Source organism: Oryctolagus cuniculus, chromosome 3, assembly GCF_964237555.1.
Source record: "Oryctolagus cuniculus chromosome 3, mOryCun1.1, whole genome shotgun sequence".
NCBI classification, from domain to species: Eukaryota; Metazoa; Chordata; class Mammalia; order Lagomorpha; family Leporidae; genus Oryctolagus; species Oryctolagus cuniculus.
Window position 1 is genome coordinate 55,566,669 of NC_091434.1, and position 21,967 is coordinate 55,588,635.

The 21,967-nt window shown below is 38.2% G+C and overlaps 1 protein-coding gene across 1 annotated transcript in view; it reads right to left on the bottom strand.

Annotated features, from left to right (window-relative positions):
• Positions 1-21,967, bottom strand: part of ZNF804A (zinc finger protein 804A) — a 347,298-nt gene that overhangs the window by 40,110 nt on the left and 285,221 nt on the right. The window contains exon 2 of the mRNA XM_051849369.2: positions 16,250-16,393. Coding sequence (XP_051705329.2) covers positions 16,250-16,393 — 144 coding nt within the window. The remainder of the gene's footprint in view (positions 1-16,249; positions 16,394-21,967) is intronic.

Here is a 21,967-nt window from a genome sequence, read left to right on the forward strand (position 1 = left end):
TCCTTTTACAGCTAAATTCTAATCCTTCAGCACATCTGCCCACTTCACCATGGAAACCACTATTCCATTTCTCAAATCACTCTCATCTGCACCTTGGATTGCAGCAAACAGTCTTGCTGGGTCTGAAATCCAGGCACATGATGGGTCTTTCAAAAGTTGGTGGAAAATGCATATTGTGAAAAAAACTACTTATTTTATTTTTTAATTCCATTTTTCTATGAACATTTCCATGAACATAAGTACCCTTATACTACACCATGGCTCAAGTAATTTGTCCCCTGATATCTACTCGGTAGGTCCAGATGGAGTTCCTGGATCCTGGATGCTGGTTTTGGGGGACCTTTCAGGTGTGAACCAGTGGGTAGAAGATCTCTCCTCTCTCTCTCTCTCTCTCTCTCTCTCTCTCTCTCTCTCTCTCCCTACTTTTCAAATAAATAAGTAAACTTTAAAAAAATAGTACATGATGAGATATTTTCACTCCATAAAAATGCTTGTTAGTGGGCAGGCATTGTGGGGTAAAGCAGACACCTACAATGCCTGTATCCCATATGGGTTCCCATTGATGTCCAGCTGCTCCACTTCCAATCCAGCTCCCTGCTAATGGCCTGAGAAAAGCAGCAGAAAATGGCCCAAGTGTTTGGGTCCTTGCCACCCACACTGGAGACATGGATGAAGCTCATGTTCCTGGCTTTGGCCTGACCCAGCCCTGGCCATTAAGGCAATCTTGGGGCATGAGTCAGTGGATGGAAGATCTTTCTGTCTCTCCCTCCCTCTGACTTTCAAGTAAATAACAAATAAATCTTAAAAAAATGATTATTATGCAAATTGTATAAAAATTTCAAATGCTATTGACAATGATGGATTGAATAAAGTGGTTTAAAAAAGTTGTATTCATCTAAAAACATACACAGACATGGCAAATGGAAGGGAAAAAGGATTTGATATTTGAATAAAAGAAACATGAGTGGGAGTGGGACAGGTGTTGTGGTGCCCTGAGTTCACCCTTTGCTTGGGACATCTGCATCCCATATTAGAGTGCCATTTCAAATTCCAGCTCCTCTGCTTCCATGCCAGCTTCTAGCTAATGCAGCAGGGAGATGGGAGGTGATGGCTTCAGTGTTCAGACCTGTGAGACCAGGGGGGATCCTCACTTTAGCCCCCTGAATTTAGCCTTACCCAGCCCAGGTTGTTGCAAGCATTTAGGGAGCTAACAGTAGATGAAAGATATCTCTCTCTCTCTCTCTCTCTCTCTCTCTCTCTCTCTTTCTTTCTCCCTCCTTCTCTCTCCCTCCCTCTCTCTCTTGTTCTTGCTCTTGCTTATTGCTCTACCTTTCAAGCAAATGAACAATAAAATAAAAATTGTAAAAAGAAACATGAATATGTTTATCAGATCTCAAAGTTGTACATATATTTTTGCACATATGCATTTCATTTTAAATGAAATAAATGTGAAAAGAAATAACAAATAATAAAATCTAAATTGGCCTTTGAACAAAAAGTAGTAGATGAGAGTGACATGATTTACCAAGAAGTAAGGATAGGTACTCTCTTCCCTCATATTCTACCCATTCTGTCATTTTCTCTTCTTTTCATACTCCTCCAATCAAGAAAAGAAATTAACAACAATAACAACACAATCTCTGAGGGTCCAGGGTCTGAAACATTGCTCAATTTTTTCAGGCAGTTCTTAGAATTTGGAAGAAACTCTGGTTCCCTGTAATTCTGCCACAATGGTGTCCAAGCTGTAAGCACTGTAGCACGCAATCAGGTAAAATTCTTCCATTTGTAGACCCCATTTTGGGGTTAGGCTCTTATTCTCAGAATGCTTACTAACAGACAGTGAGATGAGAAAACTGCAGTGAGCAAGGGACCTGAGAGGAAGGCTGCCTTACAGAAGACAGGGTCACAGCAGGCCATATCATGAAAATAAATTCGTATATGCTTTCACTGGGCACTGAATGTAAAGCTCTTATTTGTTTGATTTTCAGTAACTGAGCAGAGGAATAAAATGAGTGGAGGGAAGTGACATGGAGGTCCGGTTCAACCCCTGGATCACTTCATTTGAAATCCTGCTTTACTCCTCAAGGCAAACTGTATCATTACTTTTCTGTGCTAATCATCATAATTTAATGTGAAATAATGGTATTTAAATATTTTCCAAGGTACATTTGATGCTGAATGAATTTTATATAACAAAATTATAAACATTTTCCTAAGACAAGGAAGGAAATCGCATGTGCTTCTAAAACACACATAAGATGGCAAATCATCAAGTATTTTAACCTTTTCTATTTTCTGATATTCTTCATTTTAATTTCATTACTATCTAATTTACTTTAAAATAGCACATTTTATACAAAGAAAGTAGTCTGTTCTTAGTTTATTGTTCTTCAACACATCCTTGTTTGATGCCATGTCTCAATAGCTTTGCCTTGCTTTCTCTATATAGGAGGTGGAGGTGGAGAAGGAGGAGGGAAAGAAGAGGAAGGAAGGAGGAGAAGGAGGGGTGGGAGGGAGGGGGAGGAGGAGGAGAAGGAGGAGGAGGAGGAGAAATGAAGAATCCAGGACTTGAATCATGCACTCTGACATGAATGTGGGCATCCCAAACAGTGTCTGCTGAAACAAACATCTGCCCCAGATACACTATTTTTTAAAGATTTATTTAAGGATAGAGTCACACACACACACACACACACACAAACACACACACTCAGAGAAAGATCCATCTTCCACATCAGCATCCACTGGTTCATTACCCAAATTGCTGCCAGAATCAGGTCTGGGACAGGCAGAAGCAAGGACCCAAGAACTCCATCCTGATTTTGCACATGGTGGAAGGGTCCCAAGTACTTGGGCCATCTGCTGCTACCTTCCCAGATGCATTAGCAGGAAGCTGGATTGGAATCCTAGTAGCTGGTGTTGTAAGTAGTATCTTTACTCACTGTAACACAATGCTGTTACCCCTCACCCTCATGACATAATGTTTGAAAACAGTGGTTTCCAATCATTACCTTGCATGACAATTATCTGATAGCATAAAACACAGATTATTGGTCCCCAGAAATTCCCAGCATTTCTGATTCATGAAATCTACCAGGGGACAGAATTCTGTATTTCTGACAAGTCTACAGGTATTGCATATCATCAACAATTTTAAGAACATAATTTGAGAACTACTCTTTAAACATCAATCAATGACCATTAAAATAAAATTTGGTATGCTTTTATTATCAAATTTGGATATCACATAGAAATTATATATGTTACATACTCTGAGAAGAAATGAAAGTAAGATGATTCAGTGAGTCAATATTTAGAAGATATGTTAAAACTTGAAATGTAACCTCTAAGGACTTCTGCTCCATTGGCAGTATGAATTAATGTTGTTCAGAGAAACACATGGAGAGCACTAAAAGAAAGAAAGCATTATCTACCTAGATATTTTTGGTCCATTCATCTCCTGTGACAGAACTGTCTGTTTCCGTATATGGCATCACTATCTATCTAGCTGATATTCATGCCAGAAATCTGGGCATTAGATTGTTATTTCCTCCCCTTGCCTCTAATACCCAATCTATTCAAAGTCTTGCTGCTGCCACTCAGAAAGCATTCCTCCTGGAGAGTCACACGTCTCCATCTCTACAGTCACCGCTGTGATCAAAGCCTCTTTCGTGTGTCTAATCGTCTTGCTTCATCTGTCACTGACCATTCATTTTGTCTTAAAAACAAGCAATAATCTTTTCATTTATTCATTAATGTTTCTTCAATAAATACTTATTAAATATCATCATGAGCTAGACTGCCTATTAAATGTTTAGGATAAAAGAGTAAGCAAAATTAACAGTTTTACCTTATGGAATGTTAAAAAAAAGAGTGACATTATGAGTGATATTTGCAAGATGTGGTTAGTTGAAAGTTGCTGGGATTACATGGTACAACTATCAGAACAACCTAAGCTTTTTGAGCTTACTTATTGTCTTTCGTATAATACAATTGTTAGAGTCACCTTGAGGTCTAAACAACAATAGTGCAATAATTATACATGGTGCTATCATCTGAATATTTGTCTGCTCCAAAACTCATTTTGAAATTTAATTGCTATGACAACAGCACTATGATGTGGGACCTTTAACTGGTGATGAGGTCCTAAGGGCTCCACCCTTATGAGTGTGATTGATGCTGCTATAAAAGGGCAAGATCAGCCCTATCTTCCTGTCTCTTGCCCTTCTGACTCCGGATGACACAGCAAGATTACCCCTGTCAGACACTGACCCTTTGATCTTGGACCTATCAGCCTCCACAATAGTGAGCCAATATATTTCTATTCACTATAAATAACTCAGACTCAGGTCTTCTGTTACAGTGGCAAAGAACAGGCTAAGATTCATGACATCTCAAAAATGGTCTGTTCAAAGAATAATGATTACTATGATGTAAACCAATCTCAGCATATGAAGAATTGATGACACAATGATGACACAATGGTTTGCAATTTGATTACCCATTTTGTAGCTTCCCTAAAGTCCAGATTAAAAAAAAAATAACATATCTATGGCAATTTGGAAAAGCACAGAGATGCTGAACATTTGGCAAAAAGAAAAACTGTTATTGCAAGAAAGGAAATATTTATTTGAAATGGAGTTGCAAACATCACTCTATTCTGCTATCAAAGGATGTGATAATAATAAAGAAACCATTTATATATATAATTTCAGTGATTTAAATTTTTCTAGAATTCTCCTTTAGAAAAGCTGCTCATGGAGATACTAATTATTGGAAGTATTTCCAGCTTCAAATGACCAAGACTGCATCTATTTATATTCCTGGATAAAGGAAGAATGCATATGCATTGCAATGTATATATGCATATACTTATCTTGTTCTCCATTTAGTATTTCATGAGGTATTTTCTGTTTGTAGAAATATATGCATAATTTATTCTCAAGTTATCCAGATTATTGAAATAAGTTATGTTTAACGTATTAGTTGGTAACTTCTAAATGAGATAGTTGGTCTTATGCTTAAACATAGATAATGTTCAAATTATCAAGCAAGTTTTATAGAGTGAAACATTCCTAAACTGTTTGATTTTTATTTATTCATTATCAAGTTTAATTTAAAATACTATGGTATTTTGGATAGGGTTTAGTCAATTTTATAGTTTGAAAAATATGAAGACATATTTGTATTATTAGAAATACCTATGAGTGGGCCGGCGCTGCGGCTCACTAGGCTAATCCTCCGCCTTGCAGCGCCGGCACACCGGGTTCTAGTCCCGGTCGGGGCGCCGGTTCTGTCCCGGTTGCCCCTCTTCCAGGCCAGCTCTCTGCTGTGGCCAGGGAGTACAGTGGAGGATGGCCCAAGTATTTGGGCCCTGCACCCCATGGGAGACCAGGATAAGTACCTGGCTCCTGCCATCGGATCGGCGTGGTGTGCCGGTTGCAGCGCGCCAGCCGCAGCGGCCATTGGAGGGTGAACCAACGGCAAAGGAAGACCTTTCTCTCTGTCTCTCTCTCTCACTGTCCACTCTGCCTGTCAAAAAAAAAAAAAAAAAAAGAAATACCTATGAGTAAAATATGTATCCGCGTGAAAATTTTCTGCATATTATATTGCAGACGTGGAAAGATATTTATGCTTTTATATATTCTTAAATCACCTTTCCATTTCCCTGAGCTGCCTACACCTGGGTAGTAGAATATGACTACTACCCTGAACCTTATTTAAATAGATAATTTCCTAATGACAAGTCTTTGGGGGATAACTGCTGCATATATTTCATTTTGGGTTTATTCTTGTCCTTTCTCATTATTTTTAGTCTCTGGGTTGGGTAGTAGGTTCCTGTTTACATGTTTTATTGGCAACCAATGTCCATACACTCAATTTCTCTAGTCACTTTGCTGCCTCCATTGCTCCACATTGCTAGTGTATCCCACTGTATGCTTTTTTCCTGCTCTGGATGAGTACTCAGAAGCCTTCCTTAGGTATCTCAAATTCATCTACATAATAGCTCTTACTGACAAGACGGATATCTCTGAGTCTACTTATGCATCCCACCTGCTCATTGGCCCAGGCAAGTTACATGAATCCATACCCTAACAAGATCACCTGTTCTCAAACTGACTGCCTTCGGAGTCCCCCTCAAGAGGGTAAGAAGAAATTACTTGGCAAATTGACGGCATACTTAGCCACAGCATTTTGGATAGGTCAACTAGCAAAGCTCTTTGCTTAAACAGATTCTACCACCAAATGCAGTTTGATATATTGACTGCATTCAAAATAGCTGGGAATCAATTAGCCTAAAAGATATTCTTTTTCTAGAATACTTACTTTCTCCCTGTCTTTGTAATGCAATACACTCTCTCTAGGTCATTCCCTGGAGAGAGGAAATCACAGCACATTTGCTTGGCTGCTCTCTTCATTCTCTTAGCGTCTCTATTGTCTTTATGGTATTTTTGAACCAATTGTTCTGGTAAAAGAATTTACTTTTGCTCTTCTTTGTACTCAGCATCACAGAGGGATACAAACATGTCATCTGGTGGCAATTTAAACAGGAGCCTCATGACTCTTGATTGTCACCCTCCTTTTCTTTTATTTTTATTTATTTATTTATTTTTGACAGGAAGAGTGGACAGTGAGAGAGAGAGACAGAGAGAAAGGTCTTCCTTTTGCTGTTGGTTCACCTTCCAATGGCTGCCACGGCTGGCGCACCATGCTAATCCAAAGGCAGGAGCCAGGTGCTTCTCCTGGTCTCCCATGGGGTGCAGGGCCCAAGCACTTGGGTCATCCTCCACTGCCTTCCCAGGCCACAGCAGAGAGCTGGCCTGGAAGAGGGGCAACTGGGACAGAATCCAGTGCCCCAACCGGGACTAGAACCCGGTGTGCCGGCACCGCTAGGTGGAGGATTAGCCTATTGAGCTGCAGCACTGGCCCACCCTCCTTTTCAATCCTGGGCTCATATTATAATCAACCAGAAAGATTCTAACATGAGAAATGTACCACAGACCTGTACCTGACCTTGTGTTTACTACTTACACATCTTTGAATGGTTCTAACATTCAACTAGAATGAAAGTTTCTTTGCTCAATTCCCAGTCCATCTCCTATCATAGAGAACAGAAATCTTGACATCTTAGTTTCAAGAGATGCCAGGAGAATCTTGAAATATATTATAAAATCATCCTTTCAGTAGATAGACAGGATTAGTAGAAGGTAATAAAAAATTTACTTTGAGGAAATTCTGTTCCCAAATTCTCACCTATATTAATCCTGAATATTACATATTTATCTTTTTGAGTCAATTTTCTTCTTAAATATTTAATTCTTTAGTGAATAATTCACAGAATGTATCAACTTCTTTACATTAAATCAAAGTGTAACTTTATCTAAATATGATAAATACGTAAGCTAGTACCCAAAGTACACATATTCTTAGAACATATACTTGCTAAATCATTATTATTAACAAAGTGCAATAAAAATAAAATAATAAAATAAAGCACATAACTTAATTGATGTCAACCAAGTTATTACTACAGTATTAGAAAAATATGCTTCCAAAAGTGAATACCAATAAAAATAAACAACACATAACATTGATTCTAATTTATTTTCTTATAGTTTGATTTAAACAAATCAAGTTTTTTATGATGACAACACAAATAGATCAAACCTTTTTGTTCTGCATAGAAGTGCTTAATTGTCATTCATAAAATGAAACTTCTAAGATTAAGTGTATTTCTTTCTTGCGATTTTTGAATATTTGAGGGGAGAGTCACACAATTATATTTAAATAAAGCAGAGGAAATATATTTGTTTTTATTCCTGATTTTTGCCTGACCTTCAACACCAAGAATAGTCCTTAGCAATTGGAGGATGGAAAGCAAAGAAGAAGACTTGAAATTGATTAGGTGAAGGTTTACAAAAGTTGGAATCAGTTCAGATACTAGAATGTACTACTCTTTTACCTGGAGTCTGCACATTCTCAAAGCAAATTCCACAGTTTAGTTCTTTAAGAATCATGGCTTTGAATAGGAAATGTCAAAACAGGGCAAATTCATGATTAACTATTAGATAGATAGATAGATAGAAAGATAGATAGATAGAGCTATGTGTGTGTGCATGTGTTTCTTTTGAGACAGCAAATTTTGGTGGCTGCAGGATATGTAGAAGCAATTGTATGTTCTTTCCTTGTTCTGTGAGAAAAATCCTGACAATGATTAAAAAGAAAAACCATGAAAAGAGTAAAATTCAGTTGACAGTCACAACACACAGACACACACACAGACACACACACACACAAGCATAAACCAGGGAAGACATCTGAAGCATCTAAAGCAATTGTATTCTGCATTGCCCCATTCAGAGCTCTTATTTTTAAAATCAACTTTTATGTACTGATGCACAGATGTATATTTACACCCAAATATCAGGAGTATTTTCCTTCTTAAGTGTCAGATCACTGAGCAGTAGTTTAAATTATTAGGAAATGTTCAAACTTGGGAATAAAGCCATTTCATTTCTCTAGCAATAGAAATCCCTGTAGGAACAGCGCATTCCAACAAGCTGCCCTGACCCTGACTCCTCTGGAGCAGAACAACACAGCATGCTCCAAGGCACTGAATCTCCACTCGCTGAGGTGAAGGTCACTTCAGTGCCTTTTGGGAGGTGTGTCAGTCACATTGCAGCCACTAAAGCAAAAACCAAGATGTTGGAGGGGCAGCAGCAATAAGGCAATCATTCCCTTTTCTATCTCTTCATAGCATCAGTGTGACAATCTCTTATGGCGAAAATGACTCTGAATTGCCCACAGGCTGTCAGGTGAAAGGACAGACACAGTGTGGCTTTACTTTGAGAGCAGATGAACAGGTAAAATGGTTAGAGGAAAATATTTCCTCTTTGTCTGATCCTGAGTATCCCGTTTTTTTAAATTTATTTTTTAACTCAGTGACTAGACATGGACTTTACTGGAAATTATTCATTTTTTAGGGATAGTATCACTTAGAAAATGTACAATTGAGAATTAGGTAAACTTATGATGGATACACAGGCCTTAACTATTCATTATACTTAATGACTTTGAAAACTTTGAAACTTAGGTTCAAAAAGGCCAATAAAAGTAAACTAGTTGAAATCCCTATATACAGTCACAGAAATAGAACCCTGGAGGACTAGGGGAAAAAAAAAAAAAACTGATTTTCCACTGAGTGTTATTAGCAAGATAAAAGTTCACAAAGATTTAGAAAATCTAAATTGAGATTACGTTTTACCTAATTGTAATTTGTATATTTCAGTCAGGATCTAGGGCAATGTTCATCTTAACCCTGAAGACTCCAAGTTTACAAAGTTCTGTCCACGTTTCTATTTTCCAGACTGCAAAGCTCATAATGGCATTTCCATTCCAATCAAAGTTTGTAAGTGATTGCTATGAAGGTCCAGGTATAGCCAGTAGCTGCATGATCTTCAGCTTCCCATGGTGGTGGGGTGACTCTTTGCAGATATCATACTATCTAGAAACTCAGCAATTTCATAACAAATTTGTAACAAGGAATATGTATTTAGAGAGGTCTTTTGAAGTATCTTTTGTGCTACCCTGATAAAAGTGAACTCCTGGGCCGGTGCTGTGGCATAGAGAGTAAAGCTGCTGCCTGCAGTGCCGGCATCCCCTATGGGTGCCAGTTCATGTCCTGGCTGTTCCATTTGTGATCCAGCTCTCTGCTATGGCCTGGGAAAGCAGTAGAAGATGGACCCTGAACACCCACGTGGGAGACCCAAAAGAAGATCCTGGTTCCTGGGTTCAGATTGGTGCAGCTCTGGCCGTTGTGGCCATCAGGGGAGTGAACCAGTGGATGGAAGATCTCTCTCTCTGCCTCTGCCTCTGCCTTTCAAATGAATAAGTAAATCTTAAAAAAAAAAAAAAAAGTGAACTCCCCCAGGTGTTCCTGAAGGTGCTACACGCTTTTAATCATGTTGTCCTACCGAAAATTGATAATTTGCAATATAAACATCAAGGTTAAATAGTTTTATGTATATGAAGAACTTTGTTGACTATGCATATTATGTGTTATTTAAATTTCTAAAATCATTGGTAGCCTTACTGTTATGATACGTGAATCTCTGTGAATGAGGAAACAGTTAAAGAAAACTCCTTCCTCTTTTAAGCACCACCACATCCTCATTCACAGATTTCTTCTTCCACACAGTTTTATGTAAGTTTAAACCTGTGAATAAATTATCTTTGAAAACTCTTATCCTACAATAAAAATAAGATATTACAAAATCTCAAAATGAAGTTTTCTAAGATTTATTCATTTATTTTGAAAGTCAGTGTTTTAAAGACAGATGGAGAGACAGGGTGACCTTCCATCTACTGGTTGATTCCCAAGATGGCTGCAACAGCCAGCGCGTGGCCAGGCTGAAGCCAAGAGCCAGGAGCTTCATCTAGGTCTCCTGTGTGGGTGGCAGGGGCCCAGACACTTGGACCATACTCTGCTGCTTTTTCCCAGGCTATGAGCAGGGAGCTATATCAGAAGTGGAATAGCTAGGACAGGAACCAGCAACACAGGCGGCAGCTTTACTCACTACTCCACAACACTGGCTCCTCAAAATGAATTTTGACTGTCACCTTGACACACTTATTTATGTGAGAAGCATTGATTGGATGTTTGAATTATGCAAGATGTTGCACTAGATGCTGTGAGGTTAGAAGACATACCCACAATTATTCATCCCTTAGATAGTTACAGTCCAAAAGCTTTGGAGTTACAAAGTTTTTAAAAGCATATATAAAAATGTACCCTAAATTATGAATTATTGTAATCAGCTTTGTAAAACCCATATTTCTTCCTCTTCTTAACCTTCTGTTTATAAGACATAGTGATAGGTGCTTGAGAGAGACTTTCAAAAAAAAAAAAATAAAGTGCTTTCCTTTGAATTCAGATTCAAAAGAATATATATTTTTCCAAAGCAGATTTGCAGATACAGAGGCAAATAAAACAGCACTTGGGTCAAGATTACCTAGATGTGTTTTAAACTCTATTAGCCTATATGAAACAAAATTGATCCTCCATGGCAAGCCTAAATAATGGGTAGTCTCAAAGGCATACTGTCAGCATCCAAAATATCCTGAGAGAAAAGAAATTTTATAAAGCAATAATTAAAATAAGTTAAAATTTGAAGCTTTTCCTATTATCCAAGTTATCTGTAAAGTATATTCGTGTGTATTTTAGCATTTAATTTCCCTAAGAACAAAGAGCTGAGTTCACTGAGCCTTTGATTATTCAGCCCAAGGCCACATAGCTGGTAAATGACAGAGGTAGCACTCATTAAAATAGTAAATCATCCTCCCTTTTTTCTTCACCCATTGGCCCTGGTAATCAAATCTCTGCAGGGAATGAATGCATTAGATTGATCTCCCTGCTTTTTTTTTTTTTTTTTTTTTTTTTGACAGGCAGAGTGGACAGTGAGAGAGAGAGAGGGAGACAAGAGAGAAAGGTCTTCCTTTGCCGTTGGTTCACCCTCCAATGGCTGCCGCGGCCGGCGATTGCGCTGATCTGAAGCCAGGAGCCAGGTGCTTCTCCTGGTCTCCCATGAGGTTGCAGGGCCCAAGCACTTGGGCCATCCTCCACTGCACTCCTAGGCCAAAGCAGAAAGCTGGCCTGGAAGAGGGGCAACCGGGACAGAATCCGGCACCCCAACCGGGACTAGAACCCGGTGTGCCGGCACCGCAGGCAGAGGATTACTCCCTGCTTTTATTTTAATCCATGTAAGAAGTATCCAAATTGCATGTAGATTTACCTGAAAGAAAGTTAACTGCTGGTAATATGGACTTACAATGCTGTTTGCTATGAGAAACAAAAAATCTTGGCCTAATGCTTGACTAGCTTTGTGTTTTATGAAGAAAAATTCTTGTTGTTCTTTACAACTAATAGCAAGCATCAAGATAAGCTATTATTTTAAGTATAATTATTAGTAGCAAGCTAAAATAACTCTCAGAACTCAAGGACAGGGTCATAGAATAAGTTGTAGGATGGACTGTTCTTAGGATTCGGAAAATAATTGGTAATCAAGTTGCTATTTCCATACTCTCTCCCAAACCCCTCTCTTTTGACATGGTCACTGGCATATCAATTTTCTTGTGCATTTGTTTCTTTCTTTTTGCAAACCAGCTTTCTCAGCTTTTCAAAGGACTTACCTACTTAACAAGATCTATCATTTCAAGTGTTAGGCCCAGCCATTGACAGACAGCAGGTAGTTTTATGTTTTGTTTTTTATATACCAGTTTCAATTTCTAAGGAGACAAAAATCTATACTGGGCATCCCAGTCTGTGTCCCTCTCAGCTTCATTCACAGTGCTCAAGATGTGGTAGTCATATGATGGAAACATTGACAGCTGTCATGGTGGTGACATCTTTGTTCAGAAAAAGCAGCATTCTCTAGGAAGACACCCTCAAGGGCGTTCCATTGCTCTCGGGGAACAGGATACAATGTTCATATAGAGTTTAAGTTTCTGCAGCTCTTGTAACATCAGCACATGTTCCAACTGTGCTGCTGACCAGAGTTCGTAAGAGTTTTGATGGTGTTATCTATCCATAGTGATTGATGCCCCTGAACTTTGTCAAAGATCAGCCTCTAGATTTTCAAAATACCAAGCCAGACCCAGCAGGAATACCTGAGGTGACCTATGCAGAATATAGAAAATATGGGGCAGTAACTTAAACCACTGCCTGCTATGCCTGCATCTCATATCTGAGCGCTGGTTCCATTCCCAGCTGCTCTACTTCCTATCCTGCTCCCCGATAGTGTGCCTGAGAAAGCAGCAGCAGATGGCCTAAGTATTTGGGCTCCTGCTATGCACATGGGAAACCAGATAGAGTTCCAGGTTACTAGATTCAGCCTAGCCCAGCCCCACCATTGCTACCATTTGGTGAATGCATCAGCACATGTAAGATATTTCTTTTTTCTACACACTCTGTCACTCTGACTTTCAAATAAATGAATGAATCTTTACAAAATATACAGAGAATCCCAAATTCACTGTGTAGAAGGAGGTAAAAAGAGAATGTGATAACTAGAGTTTGATCTTCAAAACAACTTTAGGGCTGACTACAGAATAATTCTAAATTCACTAAGAATAAGAAGCTAAAAGGGAAATGTGACAGACTGGCACTGTGGCATAGGCTAGGCCTCCACCTGCGATGCCAGCTTCCCCTTTGGGTACCAGTTTGTGTCCTGGCTGCTCTTCTTCTGATCCAGCTCTCTGCTTATGGCCTGGGAAAGCACTGGAAGATGGCCCAAGTGCTTAGGCCCCTGTATCCACAAGGGAGATCTGGAAGAAACTCCTGGCTCCTGGTTTCAGATTGTCCAGCTCTGGCCATTGCTGCTATTTGGGGAAAGAACCAGCAGGTGGAAGACCTTTCTCTCTATCTCTCCCCCTCTCTCTGTAACTCTACCTCTCAAATAAATAATCTTTAAAAAAGAGAGGAGGAAATGTGATAACCAGAGCTTGATCTTCAAAACAACTTTAGGACTGAATAATGCTTTGGGGTCAGGGGGCAAAATATATTAATACTTAGTGAGATATTCTTGAGACACTAACACTTACCATACATGATGAAACATATACATTAATCTATCATGTGCTTTTGAATACCTAGAAATACTCAAAGGAACAACTTTCTCATATGTATCAGGTTAGGAATAGCATTCCAGAATTTTTTTATCCAAAAATTGCCACTAATTGTAGAACAAAACTCATTATTATTTTGTGATATATTTTAATATTTGTCAAGAAATGATATATTCATATGCATGTATCTTTATGTAAAAATAGGAATATTTGTGTCAAAACATCTCCCAATGCCATCTCACTGTTCCAGGTGATCAATTTCAGTTCACAGTTGGTCATGGTGGAGGGACTGGGAGTCAAAGGGAGCACATAGACAAGTCTAGTACCTGCTAACGCTAACCGATGGAGTAAATAAAGGGGAGAGTGATCCAACATGGGAAGTGAGATACTCAGCAGACTAATAGAATGGCAGATGTCCTAAATAGCACTCTGGCCTCAGAATCAGCCCTAAAGGCATTCGGATCTGGCTGAAAAGCCCATGAGAGTATTTCAGGCATGGAAAGCCAAGACACTCTGGCAAAAGATCTCTGTGAGTGAGATCCCAGTGGAAAGAACAGGTCCTCAAAGAAGGAGGTACCTTTCTCTGAAGGGAGGAGAGAACCTCCACTTTGACTATGACCTTGTCTAAACAAGATAAGAGTCGGAGAACTCAGAGGGCTTCCATAGCCTTAGAAACTCATGACTGGAGCAGAGGGAGATTACTGATGCCATAGACGGGAGTGTCAATTGGTAAAGTCAACAACAGGAGTCACTGTGCACTTACTCCTCATGTAGGATCTCTATCCTTAATGTGCTGTACATTGAGATTTAATGCTATAACGAGTACTCAAACAATATATTTCACTTTGTGTTTCTATGGGGGTGCAAACTGTTGAAATCCTTACTTAATGCATACTAAACTGATCCTCTGTAAAAAAAAAAAAAAAAGAAAGAAAGAAATTATCAATTCCCAACTTGACTCTCACTGGGATTAAACATGACAATAGGTCTGATCTGATTTCATCATCATTTAAAAAAAATCATCTATTATTTTTCACTTTATGTTTCTGTGTGGGAGCAAACTGTTGAAATACTTACTTAATGTATACTAAGCTGATCTTCTGTATATTAAGATAATCGAAAATGAATCTTGATGTGAATGGAAGGGGAGAGGGAGTGGGAAAGGGGAGGGTTGTGGGTGGGAGGGACGGTATGGGGGGGAAGCCATTGTAATCCATAAGTCGTACTTTGGAAATTTATCTTCATTAAATAAAAGTTTAAAAAAAAAGAATTAAAGTTCAGATCTAAAAAAAATAATAAATAAATAAATGGGAATTTAATAAGAAAAAAAAAATCTCCCTTAGCCAGTGTCTCAGTGGCTCTATAATAGACCAGGAAACAAAAGAATAAGAACAGATAATAAGCTAAGTATGCATTACTTGCTCATGTATATAATTGAAGGCTAACCATTTTCTTACAAAAGACTGCTAAACAAAGCTTAGTCTGTACTAAAGACTGGAAGGAAAATAAAATGAAAATAAAAAATGCAAAATAAAATGCATAGCATTGCTTCGTAAACATTTAACATGATCATTTTCCCATTACTCTTCCCTTAGACTAAATAACTCTGATATTGATGGAAAGTTAGTGTAGGTTCATCTATTTTAAAATGTATCTTTTATTAACACTAAAGTGAATACTGTGGATTGTATCCATGAGTTATGGCTGCATAGAAAATACTTATAAGCTGATCCTAAAATGGTTATATAAAGTCGGCTAAACAGCAAACGTTGGTGCACTGGTAAATATGTAGCATGTCAGAAAACAGAATCACAATTAATTTATTTTCTGAAATCATTGTTGTTTTAACCTCCTCCTTAGACTTTTCTAAAAATCAACCTTGGATTTATAAATGATAGTAAAATGAAAGTAATATTAACATAAGCTGTATACATGTTAACTATGGATTTAAATCAAAACACTGAATCATTTCTAGCACATCAACTATTCTTTCCCCTTTTCTTCTTTCACAGTAGTTAAATCTAAAATGTGTGCTGCAAACTATAGTCAGAGTCTCACGAGGACATTTTGGTGAATGACAGTATATACTCTTAAGGGTCTATCTCTTAGTGATGGTGTACCCATCTTGGTATATGTTAAGAACACAATATGATCTCTACACAGTGATGAAATTGCTCTCATGATGTGTTTATTGATATACTCACTCTTATGATATGTTTCTCAGAACATATCCCTATAGTTAAGTGATATATGAACATATGTATATAATTCCTTTACACATGACAAATATAATAACGATTAAAATATTCAAAAGTCTCATACATTTGTGGACATTCAGAGGCTCATAACTTGCAGAATATTGTTTTCAAAACACTATAACTCATTAAAAGGCAAATGAATGGTCTTCCTTTATGTTGACCAGTTGTCTCAAACATTGCTTTTGGTGCATTTTTTTAAAAAAGGGATTTTACCTTAAGTCATCAAATCATCACCCCAGAATGACATCTTTAAAAATGGTAAGTCAAAGAAAAAATAAATAAAAATATTATACTTATACAGTCTTCACAATTCAACATACTCCAAAAGTTCAGAATGGCCACTGTTTTCCTGCACATCTCTTCCTTACCTGCTTGTGAGCATGGTCATATGAATTAATGTGGTTGTCAAATTCCTGATGTTTATAATACTGTTTGTCACAGAGTTCGCAGTAAAAATTGGCCTTCAGATCTTCCAGAGCTTTTGCGATAGTATTCTCCTTCTCAGCGTAGTCCTGATAAATAAAAGGAAGGAAGCAATCAGCTCTCTCTTGAGTTTAGTTTATTTGAACAGCTTTCAAATTCTGTTCAAAATAGATTAGAAACAGAATACAACAAAGAGAAATATACAGTAAATACCAGAAACTAAATCAGAATAAATTGAGTTAGATAAAAATAAAAGATTAACAAAAGAAGTCAAGATAATAAATGAGAAGAATAGTGAAATAAGAAGTAAAGTAAACCATAGAAAGGAACTGAAGCCCTGACTTAACAAGTCCCTATGGTCTATTATAATTTTAAAAATGAAAATCAGATATCTATGTTGATTCAACTATGGATTTCTGCATAAATTCATTAAAATAAAAGTTTTCTATCTGAATATATTACCCAGTTGAAGGTTAATATTGGTGCACAAATATTCATTTTTTATACTGTTTCCTTAACTATACAGCAATGTTTTTTCATCTCAATAAGATTTCATTTGGCTAAAATTTTAATCTTGAGTCATATAAATTTAAGTAGAAATCAAGAAATATTCTCTACTGTTTGGAAAATAAGATGTTTTTCTACAAGTTATTTAAGTTGTATATCTAAACTGAAAAGGATTAAACTATATAAGTGATTGCATTCATCAAACTCACAGTAAGGCTATACAACCAAACCTCTGAAAAGATGAAAAATATAGTCAGTCATCATTAGCTTTTGTTTACAAAGCACAAATAGCAAAATGTTTGACTGTGGCTCTTTGGTTTTCTTAAATCTAAATTTACTTGCTATTTCATGCCTCCTTAAATGTTAATGTTGCCAGACATGAATAAATTCTGCATGATGAAACATTGGCCAATTCTTTCATTGAATTACTGATGTGAAGAATTTCTAAACTACAATCTTTGCCAGTGAATATATTATGTTTCGAACTTATAAATTCCCTTATACTCAACTCCTTTAAAATCCACAATCACTACATGTTCAGGCATTATATATATTATAGAACACTCACTATCTTAGGCACTGGGATTTGGATATGAAATGATGTAGTCTTTTCTGTAGTAATCACCATTGTCCTGGTTCAAATATTTAAAATACTTCTTCAAAATCTGTAAGTCGTTTAACAGTAATTTAATGAATGATAAGCACTTCTCTTATTTTATCATACTGCATCTTTGTGCAAACATAACACATAATAAATTTAGCTAAAATTTGGAATAACTACTTTGCAGTAATCAACAATTTACCATAATCTATGAATACACAGTCAACTTTCCAATTTAAAAGATGGTGATCCATTATTATGCCTTATAAGTTTTATTCACTAAAAAGCAAAGGATGATAATTTGCAAAATCATTTAAATAATTTGTGAAAGCATTGTATTAATGTCACTAATTAATTTGCATTCTTAAATTTGTGAACTTCTTGCAACTTATTTCATTTGATTGTGTCCAATGTGTTAAAAAAGTTAGATGAAAACGAATCATATAGCTATGAACTTCTTACTGAATTTTACTATAATCTTCCAAAAATACTTTGTGAACCAGGAAATTTAAATGAGACAAAAATTAGATAATATCTTTATAGCCAAAGCATATGAACCAGACATAATAGGAATTATAATGGTAATATTTTTGGATCAAAGCTGAATTAGCTTTTAGAACTAAGAGAAAATTCTTGATAAACTAGTAGAGTTTCTCCATTAATTATATTATGGTAAACTACTTTCTCTCTTTAAAAATTTGATTATTTATATTGTGTAAAATTTTGTATTTCTTAAGATTGATATTACTGCAGGGAAGCAATAACATTCTCCTTCTTATTCTGTCTACAAAGGAAAACATTTAGAGTGAAACAGATTTCTATGTAAATTACACCCTTAAAAAATATTAGCTTCAGCTAATTTGAAGATAAAATGGTAAGCTAACATTTACTCAGTGCTTATTTAGGGTCAACCACTGATTAAGTATTTCAATTATTAATGCCTTTATTCCTGATTAAAATCATACAAATGTCTATTCTAAACATGTCCTCAAATTACAGGGGAGAATTTTAAAGCTCATGCATGTTAAGTAACCAGCTCCAGGATATAATCAGTAAATGAGCATATTTGACTCTAAATAGTCTGGTCTACAGCACTGAATTATTTGTGAATTTCTAAACACATAAGAAAGATTATAATAATGCCCAAGATTTCACAATTCACCTTCAACGATTATCAACTCAAGGTGAATTCCATCTCCTATCCTATTCCATTTCCTATCCTTTTTCCTGCCACAAATAATTTCTTAAAGATATATTTATTTACTTGACAGGCAGAGTGATGGTGGTCCAGTGTGACTGGGGGAGATCATTCATCTGCTGGTTTTCTTCGTAAATGCCTACAACATCAGTGCTTGGCTAGGCTGAAGTCAGGAAATAGAAACTTCATGAGTCTCCCACAAAGTGTCAGGAACACAAGTAGTTGAGCCATTACCAAGGGCCTCCCATATACATCATGGGAAGCTGCATCAGAAACCAGGGCTTGAACCAGACACTGCATTTTGGGATGTGGCCATCCCAACAATGAACTTAACCTGCTGCTCCAAAATGCCTGAATTGCCTCAGATAATTTTAAAGAACATTCCTAGCTTCATATCATTTTGTCTGTAAATCTTTCAACAAGTAGCTCTCAAATTAGAGGGATGTTAAATGGTATAAATGCAAAACCAGTATCAGACCTAAACAGAAAAACAAACAAAAAATCCACAAACATTCCTTTTTGTCATCAAATACCCAATGTTTAAATAGCTTCAGTTGTCTAATAATTTAAAGTAGGCGACTCAAATAGCATTAATTTAAGGTTCATGCATTACCATCACCCAATATTGCTATTTGGTTCTATAAATTCCTCATTTTAATTTGTTTTTAAAATTTGTAAAATTAGGGCCGGCGCTGCAGCTCACTAGGCTAATCCTCCGCCTGTGGCACCGGCACCCTGGGTTCTAGTCCTAGTCGGGGCACCAGGTTCTGTCCCAGTTGCTCCTCTTCCAGTCTAGCTCTCTGCTGTGGCCCAGGAAGGCAGTGGAGGATGGCCCAAGTGCTTGGGCCCTGCACCTGCATGGGAGACCAGGAGGAAGCACCTGGCTCCTGGCTTTGGATCTGCACAGCGCACCAGCTGTAGCAGCCACTTGGGGGGTGAACCACCAGAAGGAAGACTTTCTCTCTCTCTCCCTCTCTCTCATTAAAAAAAAAAAATTGTAAAACAATACTTCACATTTCAAAAGTTTATATCTATAAAAAGTTACCAAATGACAATGACTTAATATTTATTCTTCACTTAAATAATTGTTAATATTTTAATATATTAAGTGTTCTATCTCTACCTCTACTTTCATCTAAGCTATAAAATGAAATATAACTTGAATGAGGTAAGAATTGTAGGAGGAATCATTGTACAAAACATTTTTGGACCATATTTTAAAACTGATGTGGATTCAGTAAATAATCAGGGCTGTATTACTGAAAACAGTAGTAACAGAATAGAATAACCTATTTATTGGCTAGTCATAATGTTGCTCTTGATTATACATTTTTAAAAATCATATATGTAGACAAAACCAGCCCTGGATGGGTTGACCAACTCTATGGCACTTCTCCTTCATTGTGGATGGTATTGAAACAGGTATTGGCTCAGATTATAAAGCAGAATACATATTAAATAAAGCCATCCCACTGCATAAAATAAGAAATGCACTTGAATAAGATGAAAAATGAACACAGCTGTTTGTATAGGCTTTGCTTCCAAAAAATGTCCCCTCTATCTGGGAAAGTCAAACTGTGTCCAACTATGAACACAGCTGCTGGAGAGACCAAAGGAGCATGCTTCATACAGCTGGTCAGGTCATCCAGGTCAATCACATTCTAAGTATTTCTAAAAGTAGTGTAGTGAGCATTTGGTCTAGTGGTTAAGACACCTATGTTCCACATCATAGTAGCTGGGTTCATGTCCTGACCGCGCACACCCATTTGAACTCTCCACTAATGCAGATTCTAGGAGGAAGTAGCTGACCAAATTAGGTGAGTAGCTGCTACCTACCTGGGAGACTGGATTTTCTGTCTCCCAGTTTTGGCCTGGCTCAGGCCTGGCTGCTGTGAACAATTGACAAGTGAACCAGCTAAATAACTTACTTTCCGGCCGGCACCGCAGCTCAATAGGCTAATCCTCCGCCTTGCCGCGCCAGCACACCGGGTTCTAGTCCTGTCGGGGCGCCGGATTCTGTCCCAGTTGTCCCTCTTCAAGGCCAGCTCGCTGCTGTGGCCTGGGAAGGCAGTGGAGGATGGCCCAGGTGTTGGGCCCAGCACCTACATGGGAGACCAGGAGAAGCACCTGGCTCTTGGCTTCGGATCAGCACGGTGCGCCGGCCGCGGTGGCCATTGGAAGGTGAACCAATGGCAAAGGAAGACCTTTCTGTCTCTCTCTCTCACTGTCCACTCTGCCTGTCAAAAAAATAATAATAAAAACTAAAAAAAGAACTTGCTTTCTTTTTTTTTTTAAGATTTATTTATTTACTTGAAAGTCCGAGTTACACCGAGAGAGAAGGAGAGGCAGAGAGAGAGAGAGAGAGAGAGAGAAAGAGGTCTTCCATCCACTGGTTCATTCCCTAATTGGCCGCAAGGGCCAGAGCTGGGCTGATCCGAAGCCAGGAGCCAGGAGCTTCTTCCAGATCTCCCACGTAGGTGCAGGAGCCCAAGACTTGGGTCTTCTTACATGCTTTCCCAGGCCATAGTAGAGAACTGGATCAGAAGTGGAGCAGCTGGTACTTGAACCGGAGCCCACATGGGATGCCAGCACTGCAGGCGGCGGCTTTTCCTGCTACTCCACAGTGCCGGCCTCAGTAAAAGCTTTACTTTCAGAAAAACAACACAACTATACATTGAAAGTTATAAAGAATTTTTTTTTTTTTTTACAGGCAGAGTGGACAGTGAGAGAGAGAGACAGAGAGAAAGGTCTTCCTTTTTTTGCCGTTGGTTCACCCTCCAATGGCCGCCGCGGCCGGTGCGCTGCGGCCGGCGCACCTCGCTGATCCGGTGGCAGGAGCCAGGAGCCAGGTGCTTTTTCCTGGTCTCCCATGGGGTGCAGGGCCCAAGCACCTGGGCCATCCTCCACTGCACTCCCTGGCCACAGCAGAGGGCTGGCCTGGAAGAAGGGCAACCTGGACAGAATCCGGCTCCCCGACCGGGACTAGAACCCTGTGTGCCGGCGCCGCTAGGCGGAGGATTAGCCTAGTGAGCCGCGGCGCCGGCCGAATGTTTTAATTTTTAATTTCTTACTGAGCAACTGGGAAGTTTTTACACTTTTAGGAAAACAGACTGAAATAGGTAAGTTACTGGTTTACTCATTGTCACAGTGCTAATGTAGGCAGGCAGATGGGATAAATTTGATTAGAGTTGTGAGCTGGAAGACCATGCCTTCACCACTCCCCTGTGTGATCTCATGCCCCTTCCTGACCACACTTGCGCACCCACCTGCCAATCAGGCTAAATAATCACCCCCTTGAGAAGTGGATTAAAGGCCTGAAACTAAGTGGGCCCAGCCCTCTTTTCTTTTCCTCATCCT